Here is an 11,258-nt window from a genome sequence, read left to right on the forward strand (position 1 = left end):
ACCAAGAGATCAAATCCATGTCTCCTGTGTCTCCTGCATTGGCAGGCAAATTCTTTACCACTGAGCCACCCGGGCTTAGATGAGATAAACTTGATATTCACTAACTTCAGCTTTAGGCCCTATGCAATTTGGGGGTTATAATGGGCTGCTAGGCTTTTAGAGGTATTTTTTTATGTAAATGTATTTTTCAAAAAAATATTTATTCATTTGCCTGCATCAGGTCTGAGGTGCAACACTTGAGACCAGGCATAGAACCCATGTCCCCTGTGTTGCGTGACAGATTCTTAACCACTGTACCACTGGGAAGTCCCTGTTTTTTGTTTTTTTTTCGATTAGTTTTTATTCATCTTAGTGTAGTAAGTCAGGTGGTGAGGTTCGCTTGCTAATGCGCCTTTTTAAAGACCTTACCTCATAGCAGAGAAAATTAAGTGCTGGAAAGAATGGCTCAACAGCCAGTCATACGCCATGCTTTATGGCATAGCCAGCCAATATGGAGAGGGGGGCGTGTGTGGAAAAAGACAAGGTGAGGTGATTAATTTTTAAGTACTAAATATTTATTGACAGATTATCTCTCCAGGCAGTGTTCACATGCTCGGGACCGATGCTTGTAACTTGGCAGTGCTGTTTAAGCAAACAAACTCAGTCAGTTGAATGCAAATGATTAACAGGAAGTCTGGGAGCTGACACAGTTGCCAACCTTCTGGCTGAGAGAAGAGGCCCGGGTTAAAGTCTGAGAGCGGTGACTTGCAGAAAGGTCCCTTCACCCCTCACTGATTTTCCTGTAGGGAAGGGTGGACACGCTGGAGTCAGAACCTCCCTGGGGCAACTTGTTTTTTGTGTGTGTATAAACAGGCAAGATGAGACGGGGGAGGAGACAGAGCAAAGCAAATCGCTAAGAGTTCCTTCAGAAACGTGTTGGAGAAAGGTGGAAAAGCAGCACCGTGGGGAATGCAGAGGAAAGGAAGACAGAAAAAGGACAAGCAGGATCAGCTGGAAGGTCACGGAGCGGCCAGTCAGAGCTGCGTCCACCTAGAGGATGGTTATGGATTTCGGAGAAAATGTAAGTTAAGTCTGTCTACCCTCTGACCAGATGTCCCAAGAGACATTCTACTCATTTCCTGGGTTTGAATGATGGGCTTTTGGAAGCATTGTCTCTTCTGTGTGTCTCTGGTCACGGCCCTGATTTTTGTGTTTGTTTGCAACAACAAGTTAGGGGAGAATAAAAATTTCCTTCAAGCTTCCTTATCCAATGCTTCACTATTATCAGAAGTCTGTCACCAGATTTTTAAGGGGAAGAGTTTTTGCCCTAAAAAGAATGCATTGAAGAGTACCTTCAGTGAAACCACCTGTCATGAGTACGTGGCTCAGAGTCACTACATAACAGAAACACTCTCTGAAGAAGAGGCTGGCTTCCCCTTGGCTTATGTGATGACCATCCACAAAGACTTCGGCACTTTTGAGAGACTCTTCAGGGCTATTTACATGCCCCAAAATGTCTACTGTGTTCACGTGGACAAAAAGGCAACAGATACATTTAAAGGCTCGGTGAAGCAGTTACTGAGCTGCTTCCCAAACGCTTTTCTGGCTTCCAAGATGGAGCCCGTGGTCTACGGTGGGATTTCCAGGCTCCAGGCTGACCTGAACTGCATGAAAGATCTTGTGGCCTCAGAGGTTCCGTGGAAATACATCCTCAACACCTGTGGGCAAGATTTCCCCCTGAAAACCAACAGGGAGATCGTTCAGTATCTGAAGGGATTTAAAGGGAAAAACATCACCCCCGGGGTGCTGCCTCCAGCTCACGCAATTGGGCGGACTAAGTATGTCCATCACGAGCTATTAAACCAAAAAAATTCCTACGTGATTAAAACCACAAAATTGAAAACACTGCCTCCTCACAACATGACCGTTTACTTTGGCACTGCCTATGTGGCCCTCACAAGGGAATTCGCAAACTTCGTCCTTCACGACCCGCTGGCGCTTGACTTAATGTCCTGGTCCAAGGACACGTACAGTCCTGACGAACATTTCTGGGTCACACTCAATAGGATTCCTGGTATGTATATCTCTTAACTTTTGTTATGAATTAACATCTCATGGCCAATACTGAATAAACCACTAAAAAATAAGTTTTTAAAAATTAACACCTTCATAAAGATCTTTCTTCACGTGAGTTTGATCCCTGGGTCAGGAAGATCCCCTGGAGGAGGGCTTGGCAAGCCACTCCAGTATTCCTGCCTGGAGACTCCTGTGGACAGAGGATCCTGGTGGGCTGCAGTCCATAGGGAAGCTAAGACTCGACTGAAGTGACTTAGCACACATTCACTGTTTCAAATGTTCATTAAAATATCTTTATAGCAGCTCTGCTCACAGAGTGGGAGATGTAATTCATCTTCATTTTGTGTTGTTGTTGTTCAGTGACTAGTGTCTGACTCTTCTGCAACCCACCCCATGGACTGTAGCCCCCCAGGCTCCTCTGTCCATGAGATTTCCCAGGCAGTGGGTTGCCATTTCCTTCTCCAAGGGATCTTCCCTACCCAAGGATCAAACCCATGTCCCCTGTATCTGCTGCTTTGGCAGGCGGATTCCTTACCGCTGTGCCACCTAGGAAGCCCAAAGATTCCTGGACCAATGTCTTTATTTTATAGACAAAGAAGATTCAGCATGGTTGCATGATGTGTTCAAATTACCCAGCTAGCAGGCAAACGCACCAATTGTACCAGGTCGCCTAAGCCTGATGTTCTTTTAAGGTGATTTCCCAAATTAGTTGTTCGGTTGTTCCTAAATCAACTTCACCTTTCCTTGGTCCAAGTTCTAAATGCCTTAAATAATCTCCAATTGTTTACAGTGAACTAATTTCAGTTCTGCTAGTTCAATTGGAAATAAAAATTCAGATTCCTAATTCAAAGGAAAACTAACTTGAATCAACATAAGGATTAGGGTCATGGCTTCTTGAGATTAGTGGTTCAGCCCTAGATACATATTAAAGGCTCCTGGAGCTTGTAAAAATACATTTCCTGATTTCCTGGGTGGATGTGAACTTCAGTATTTGTTCAGCCTCCAGGAAATTCTCAGGAACAGTCAAGGCTGTGAACCACTGTGGATGCTTATTTTTGATGTTAGTACACAAAGCTTGTTAGACTTAGAATGCTTTTTAAATCGATGGTTTTCCCGGAGCGGGAATGAGTAATGTTGTAATGATAAAAGAAATCAAGACAAGGACCTAGTGTATAGCACGGGGCAATGTCTTGTAATAATTTATATTGGAAAATGATCTGAAAAAGCTTTCCCGATGGCTCAGCAGTAAAGAATCTGCCTGTAGTACAGGAGACACAAGTTGAGTTCCTGGGTTGAGAAGATCCCCTGGAGGAGGGCTGGGCAACCCACTCCAGTATTCTTGCCTGGAGAATCCCATGGACAGAGGAGCCTGGCGGGCTACAGTCCCTAGGGCTGCATACATATATGTGAGTGCGTGATCAGTTGCTTCACTTGTATCCGGTTCTTTGCAACCCTATAGATGTATATATCACTTTGCTGTATACTTGAAACTAGCACAACACTGTAAATCAACTATATTGGAATAATTTTTTTTTAATTAAGAAAAAAATTAAATGACCTCTTTTGGCAGAGATCACAGTCAAAAAAGAAATCAGGGTTCAAGAAAGTGAAATGAAGGAACTTCCCCGGTGGTCCAGTGGTTAAGAATCCGCCTCCCAATGCAGATCTGGTTCAATTCCTGGTTGGAGAACTAAGATCCCACATGCCTTGGGGCAACTAAGCCTGTGAGCCACAACTAAGACCCAACTAAGTCATGATGTGGCCAAAAATAATAAAATTTTAATAAGAAACTGAACTGGAGGAGTTAGGACCATTCAGCTGTCCACGTGGAGCTGTAGTACCCAGAATAAGGGGAGGAAAAGCCCCACTTCTCTCTTATGTGTTGCTTGGACCAAATACCATGTAGACCGTTTCCATGGATCTGGGATTAGAATAGTGAACAAACCCAAGGGATGTTTGGAAGCCGAGGCTGGAGAAATGGTGTCAAGGAAACTCATTTATCAAGTGTTGGACAGATGACCTGTGAGTCTCTTTCACTCTGGAGCCCATGAGTCTAACTAATGATTCTAATCAATTTATTGAACAGAAATGCTGCGTCCTCAGCATGATTTATCTATTGGAACTAGATTGTTACATCTCTGGTAAAGACCAGCAGTTACAGGTCAGCGAGACAATGGAAAACAAATGGACAGCTCCATGCCTTTCAAAACGTTTCAAGGAAGGAGCCTTTAGAATTGCTTCTGTGTTACGTGTCCAGAGGATCCTTGTTAGAGGCCTTCACTGGGCCAGCCAACTCTTACAAGACCTGAGGCAGGCCTGAGAGTAGGGCTTGGTCGTGAGGAGGTGAGGGAACTAGAAACTTAAGTGGCTGTCTGTTTAAAGGTTCCTCCTGCTATGTGAACATCTGGGTCATTTCTGTTTCAAGGGTCCTTCTTTGCTGATTATGAGTTTGTTGGCTATTTGTTTTGGACATTTTAAGATTGTTCTAATTAACTGCAGTGATGGTGGGTGTGTTAGGATTCTCAAGTAATAGGACAGGGACTTCCCTTGTGGTCTCATGGTTAAGAATTTGAGCTTCCATGGCGGGGGCGGGCACAGGCTCAATCCCTGGTTGGGGAACTAAGATCCCACATGCCAAGTGGTGTGGCCAAAAAGTTAAAAAAATTAGAAGAAGAAGCAATAGGACAGAAAAAAAGATCTCCTGGATGAAATGGCCTTGTGGGGATGTAGCTGCTGCTAAGTCGCTTCAGTCGTGTCCGACTCTGTGTGACCCCATAGATGGCAGCCCACCAGGCTCCCCCATCCCTGGGATTCTCCAGGCAAGAACACTGGAGTGGGTTGCCATTTCCTTCTCCAATGCATGAAAGTGAAAAATGAAAGTGAAGTCGCTCAGTCGTGTCCGATTTAGCGACCCCATGGACTGCAGCCCACCAGGCTCCTCAGTCTATGGGATTTTCCAGGCAAGAGTACTGGAGTGGGGTGCCATTGCCTTCTCCGGGGGATGTAGCACACCATCTGAGAGAAGTACAGTGTGAGCCACATACGTAACTTTCCATCTTTCACGGCTGCATTATAGAAACAACAATGAGTAGGTCAAGTGACTTTGAATCATATTTTATTGAACCCAATATAACTCAAATACCAAAGGCGCCCATGGCTGGTGGCTCCTGGGATGCACAGAGCAGGCAGCCAGGTGTCCTCCCCGCTCAGGGAAGAACAGTCAGACAGCAGCGGGGCCGTCCTAGTGACTCGGAGAAGCGTCAGCATCTTCATCTCTGGTTCTCTGTCCTTACCTAAGAGTCTTACCTCTGCTTCAGGGCTTCTTCTTGCTCGTGAGCCCGGCAGGTTCTACTTTCAGCACCTTCCCCTTGTGTCTCCAGCCAGATTCTGGGCCGCTCTGTTGATGGCAATTCCTCTCTGTCTCCTTCAGATGTTTGTTCTCAGAGAGTCTCGCTGTGTGGGTCCTGAAGTCACCGCATAGTGAGCATCCCTGTTCGAATCCCGGCCACTTCCTGGGCAGCAGGAACCCCTCTGTAGAGGCGCTGCCTTTCACTGAGGCCCCCAACCATTCAGGTCAGGTGGGGCCAGCAGGGCAGGGTCACATGGTTTCAAACACAAGGCAAGCCGTGGTCCTAATATGCAGTAAGGCCATTCAGCAGCAGCTGGTCCTCCGGAAACCTCTCAGAAGTGAGGGTTCCTGCACAGCCCGCTCAGGCGAAGGGGCCCACAAGGACAGATGTGCTCCAGAAAGAGTGTTCACAGATGCCTTAAACAATGCTGTCCAATGGACGTCACCAGCTGTTGTGAAATGAGCGTTCCTGACCTTCCTCCGTCTTTACCCCACTTCTCTCCCAACTCTGTCCTGCGCCTTCCATTCCTTAACCCAGGTCACACCAAGGTGGCAGCCTTTCAGTTCCCTGTTGGCCTCAGCCATGGCTGATTTCCAGTTAGGACAGAGATCCTTTTATGGGCCAGAGGTGCCAGTTCACCACCTCCTGTTTGCTTCCAAGTTATAGATCATGTGCTCCTCCCGTCGGCATGGTTCTGCCCTGAGCAGGAACTTTTGGTGGGTTAGTTTTATTCATCACATGCTCTTGGGATTTAAAGATTTTGAAACTGACCAACGGTTTTGGCCTCACTTGCAACAAAGGAATATTTCTCATTTGATTCAGTGGGAGCTTATTTCAAATTAATATTAATGAATGAAAAGAGTCTTTTCTCATTCTGAAAAAAATCTCATAGAAAAAGAAAAAGCTGAGAGCAGGTTTCATTGGAGATGGGAGGAAAAAAGAACAACAAGAAATCAAAAGGGGAAGGTATAGAGAAAAGAAGAAAATTGGAAATTGTGGGCTTGGAAGACAGATTTTATTCGCTTTTCATTTTTCCCTTGGAGAACCAGCCGACGGACCCGCCCTGCTGGTATTTTCTGCCGTGTATGTGGCCCTGTGCCCTTGAAAGGGGAGGCTTGTTGAGTTTCTGCTGTAAAGTCCACACTGGCCTGACTCCATCTTTATTGGAGGCTGGCTAGTTGCTTTAGTCTCTTTATATGTACAGATGCTGTGCTGAGGTGCCAAGTGCTGAAACCTTGAGAGAAGCAGGAAGAATCAGTCTAAATAAAGCTGCTTCTGGGAACTCACAGCTTCGCGGCCCCCCCAGGGATTTGGCTGGGATCTTGCTATCTCCAGAGGGAATTTATGCTTCTCAAACACATTATGCTTACAAAGCTTCCAGGATCACTGGGTGTATGGGCAGACTTGCTGGGGAAGGACGGTTGGGGGATAAGTTTTATTAATAGCTTGAACAACCTCTTTTTTCATATCTGTTGAAATATAGACTTTTGTCATAGGAAAAGAAATCAGCAAGTTGGGATACATGCGAGTTATTTTTCAAGGAAATACCATCTTTCCTCAAAAAAAAAATAAATAAAAAATAGAACTACCATACAATCCAGCAATCCCACCACTGGGTATTTATCCAAAGAAAACAAAAACACTAACTCAAAAACATGCATTAATATATACCCCATCTTTATTCCTGCATTATTTATTATAGCCAAGATACGGAACCAAGCTAAGTGCCCATCAATAGATGAATGGATAAAGAAGATGTGGTTTACACACACACACACACTCAGCAATAAAGAAGAATGAAATCTTGTCATTTGTAATAACGTGGGTAGACCTGGAGAGTACCACGCTGAATGAAGAGAGTCAGGCAGAGAGAAAAATACAGAGTACCACGCTGAATGAAGAGAGTCAGGCAGAGAGAAAAATACAGAGTACCACGCTGAATGAAGAGAGTCAGGCAGAGAGAAAAATACAGAGTACCACGCTGAATGAAGAGAGTCAGGCAGAGAGAAAAATACAGAGTACCACGCTGAATGAAGAGAGTCAGGCAGAGAGAAAAATACAGAGTACCACGCTGAATGAAGAGAGTCAGGCAGAGAGAAAAATACAGAGTACCACGCTGAATGAAGAGAGTCAGGCAGAGAGAAAAATACAGAGTACCACGCTGAATGAAGAGAGTCAGGCAGAGAGAAAAATACAGAGTACCACGCTGAATGAAGAGAGTCAGGCAGAGAGAAAAGTACCAGAGGATTTCACTTATATGTGGAATCTAAAAAACAAAACAAAAAACCAGAAATGGAGTCGTCGATACAAAGAACAAACAAATGGTTGGCAGAGGCAAGGGGGTTGGAGGGAGAAATAGGTGAAGGATACTGAAAAGTACAAACTGGGACTTCCCATGTGGTCCAGTGGCCAAGATTCCACGCTGTCAACGCTAGAGGCCCAGGTTAGATCCCTGGCCAGGGGACTAGATCCCATGTGCCACAAGGAAGAGTTTGCATGGCGATACTAAGACCCGGCATAGCCTAAAAATATAAATAAATATTTTAAAAGAGAAAAAAGAGGTACCAACTTCCAGTTGCAAGACAAATGAGTCACAGGTAGGAAAGGTACAGAGCTACAGGGTGGGGAACAAAGCCATTAATATTGTAATGTCTTCGGGTGGTGACAGATGGCAATAGCCCATTGTGGAGATTATTCCGAAATGTATACGTATTAATAGCAAATCACTGTGTTGTGTGACAGGGACTAGCACAGGTCAAGAATCCATCAAAAACAAACTCAAAGGAAAAGAGATCAAATTTATGGTTACCAGAGGGAGGGGATATTGGATGAAGACAGTCAAAAGGTACAAACTTCCAGTTACAAGATAAATAAGGATTGCAGCGTATGTCATACTTAATATAATTAACTCTGCTATACTGGAGTGGGTAGCCTTTCCCTTCTCCAGGGGATCTTCCTAATCCAGGGATTGAACTCAGGTCTCCCACATTGCAGGTGGATTTCTTTGAACCCAGGTCTCCCACATTGCAGGCAGATTCTTTACCAGCTGAGCCACAAAAGAAGCCCAAGAATACTGGAGTGGGTAGCCTATCCCTTCTCCAGGGGATCTTCCCTACTCAGGAACCCAACTGGGGTCTCCTGCATTGCAGGCAGATTCTTTACCAACTGAGCTCCCTGGGAAGCCTGTAGAGTCAGTGGTGGCTCCCAATTTGTTGGCGGGATTTAAAAGCAGACAGTCCTGGCTTTGCCACCTACAATCTGTGTCATTTGGGGCAAAATGTCTAATTTCTCTGATTTGTCATCAAAACATCACCTTGTCAGACTGTAGGAAGGATTAGATTGCACACAAATTGTACCTGGGATGTTGTAGGAGCTTATTAACTCTTCCAAGAGAGGGAGAACAAAAAAGAACTTCTTAGATGCTGCTTTTTGAAGTTTTAGTGTTAAAATTCTAAAACTTCTGTGTGTGACCAAAAAAAAAAGTGTTTTTGAAGGCACAGGGATTTTTTTTTTACTAGAAATCGGACATGCAGCCCACAGAGGTCACCACTCAGCTGTTGCTTTTATTAGCAGGGTCACATGAGTGGGGTCTGAAGTGGCTGCTTTCTCTTTCCTCTTATTAGGAAGTGGCATTCCGAGCTGAGTCCAGGGCCTCTGACGCTGCCAAGTTTCTGTCATCCTAGCTCGGTCGGAAGACAGACAGTCTCCAGGCCCTTGCTCACACTGCCCCTTCGTTCTGAAATGCTCTTTTGTCGCTCATTCTGGAATGTTCGCCCGATCTAGTTGAAATAGCCTCAGTTCATGTTGAAAGGTCACTTACTTCCTCAGGAAAGTTTCTCTGCTCCCCGGCCCTCCCACAGAAGCCGCCACCCCCACCCACCCACTTGACTGCTGTCCTAGGGTGACCCCCACAGCATCTCACTGGTCCCCCCTCAACCCCACCTCCCTGCCCCACCCTCACCTCCTGCACCCCAAAAGGTGCAGGACTGAACTGGATGACTGACACCAGCCCTTGGACTTCTGGCCTAACTTCCTCCTGTTGGGCTCCAGCAGAATGTTGAGTGAGGAGCCACTGAGTGGGAGACGATAGTGTAGTCTTCCCCTTCTCTTCAATGTCATCTTTTCTCCAAGTGATGGAAATTCTCCTTCCGTTTGGCAGAAAGTTCAGTCTGCTATTTTCAGTCTAATTCAGCTTTTACATCCTGCCTCTGGCTCCACCCCCTTTTCCAAAGGGCAGACATCCTTAGCACCTAGGCCAAATCCACCAGCAAACTTGAGTGCAGTGGGTCTGTGGGAGTCAGCAGTTACCTGAGACCGAGCTTACCTCGCATCAGCCTGTGCGTCATGGCAGTGATGGAAGCTGTTTTAGTTCAAGTCTTAGAAAATCGAAATCAACCGTTAGGGGAATTTGCCAGTTGTACCAACCCTGAGAGGCTCTGATTAAAACTATCCAGAAAATGTAGGTAGGTGCTTTACTTTGCTACCACTTGAATTCCTTGTAGACTTGCTAAGCCCCAAGCTGACCTCTTTCCTCTCGGTCAGCTTTTCCCCTGAGGCCTCTCTTTGCCTGAAGAAATTCTAATTATCTTTGAGAGCTGTACTGAGCTCTGTGTACTGAGCACCCACCACCCTCGGGTAGAGTTTGTCCTCTGGCCTCTTTTTCTCCTGCTGGTATCCTTATCTTCTTAAGGGTTTATTGTTGTTCCAGTATCTGTGGAGACAGAGTGAAGAGTCCTAGAGGGTTAGAGGGACATTTCTGTCTTTTTGAGCCTCCACCACACACTGCTGAGTGTCAAACTGAATATGATTCACCTATGGTGCTACTATAAAATAAATGTGGCATTAAAACAGGCAGGACGGGGGCAGGGCACAACCTTTAAAAGAATGAAGGAGCTGTTGAGAACAGAGCATAAACTGGCTAGAACCCCAACGTGGTTAGGCCCAAGAAGGTGGAAGGTTTGATTTCCACTGGACCTTGAGCTTCCTTGTAATACATTAGCTAAATGACACACCTACAGGCACCATGACAGTTCCAAGGTCAACCATAAAAGTGTTCAGTTCAGCTCAGTCGCTCAGTCGTGTCCGACTCTTTGCGACCCCATGAACCGCAGCACGCCAGGCCTCCCTGTCCATCACCGACTCCCAGAGTTCACCCACACCCATGTCCACTGAGTCGGTGATGCCACCCAACCATCTCATCCTCTGTCGTCCCCTTCTCCTCCTGCCCTCAATCTTTCCCAGTATCAGCGTCTTTTCCAGTGAGCCAGCTCTTCGCATCAGGTGGCCAAAGTATCGTAGTTTCAGCTTCAACATCAGTCCTTCCAATGAATACCCAGGACTGATCTCCTTTAGGATGGACTGGTTGGATCCTCGCAGTCCAAGGGACTCTCAAGAGTCTTCTCCAACACCACAGTTCAAAAGCATCAATTCTTTGGCGCTCAGCTTTCTTTATAGTCCAACTTTCACATCCATACATGACTACTGGAAAAACCATAGCCTTGACTAGACGGACCTTTGCTGACGAAGTTATGTCTCTGCTTTTTAATATGCTGTCTAGGTTGGTCATAACTTTCCTTCCAAGGAGTAAGTGTCTTTTAATTTCATGGCTGCAATCACCATCTGCAGTGATTTTGGAGCCCAGAAAAATAAAGCCTGGCACTGTTTCCACTGTTTCCCCATCTATTTGCCATGAAGTGGTGGGACCGGATGCCATGATCTTCGTTTTCTGAATGTTGAGCTTTAAGCCAACTTTTTCACTCTCCTCTTTCACTTTCATCAAGAGGCTCTTTAGTTGCTCTTCACTTTCTGCCATAAGGGTGGTGTCATATCTGAGGTTATTGATATTTCTCCCAG

The 11,258-nt window shown here is 45.7% G+C and overlaps 2 protein-coding genes across 3 annotated transcripts in view; both read left to right on the forward strand.

Annotated features, from left to right (window-relative positions):
* Positions 1-11,258, forward strand: part of LOC104985613 (N-acetyllactosaminide beta-1,6-N-acetylglucosaminyl-transferase) — a 120,870-nt gene that overhangs the window by 23,852 nt on the left and 85,760 nt on the right. The window lies entirely within an intron of this gene.
* LOC104985614 overlaps positions 43-11,258 on the forward strand; it is a 58,843-nt gene continuing 47,627 nt past the window's right edge. The window contains exon 1 of one of the 2 annotated variants that reach the window (XM_010835854.1): positions 43-2,053. In XM_010835854.1, the coding sequence (XP_010834156.1) occupies positions 1,129-2,053 (925 nt within the window). In that variant the 5' untranslated portion in view covers positions 43-1,128. The remainder of the gene's footprint in view (positions 2,054-11,258) is intronic. The other variant, XM_010835855.1, reaches the window with a different exon arrangement.

This window comes from Bison bison, unplaced genomic scaffold (genome assembly GCF_000754665.1).
Source record: "Bison bison bison isolate TAMUID 2011002044 unplaced genomic scaffold, Bison_UMD1.0 scf7180017864053, whole genome shotgun sequence".
NCBI classification, from domain to species: Eukaryota; Metazoa; Chordata; class Mammalia; order Artiodactyla; family Bovidae; genus Bison; species Bison bison.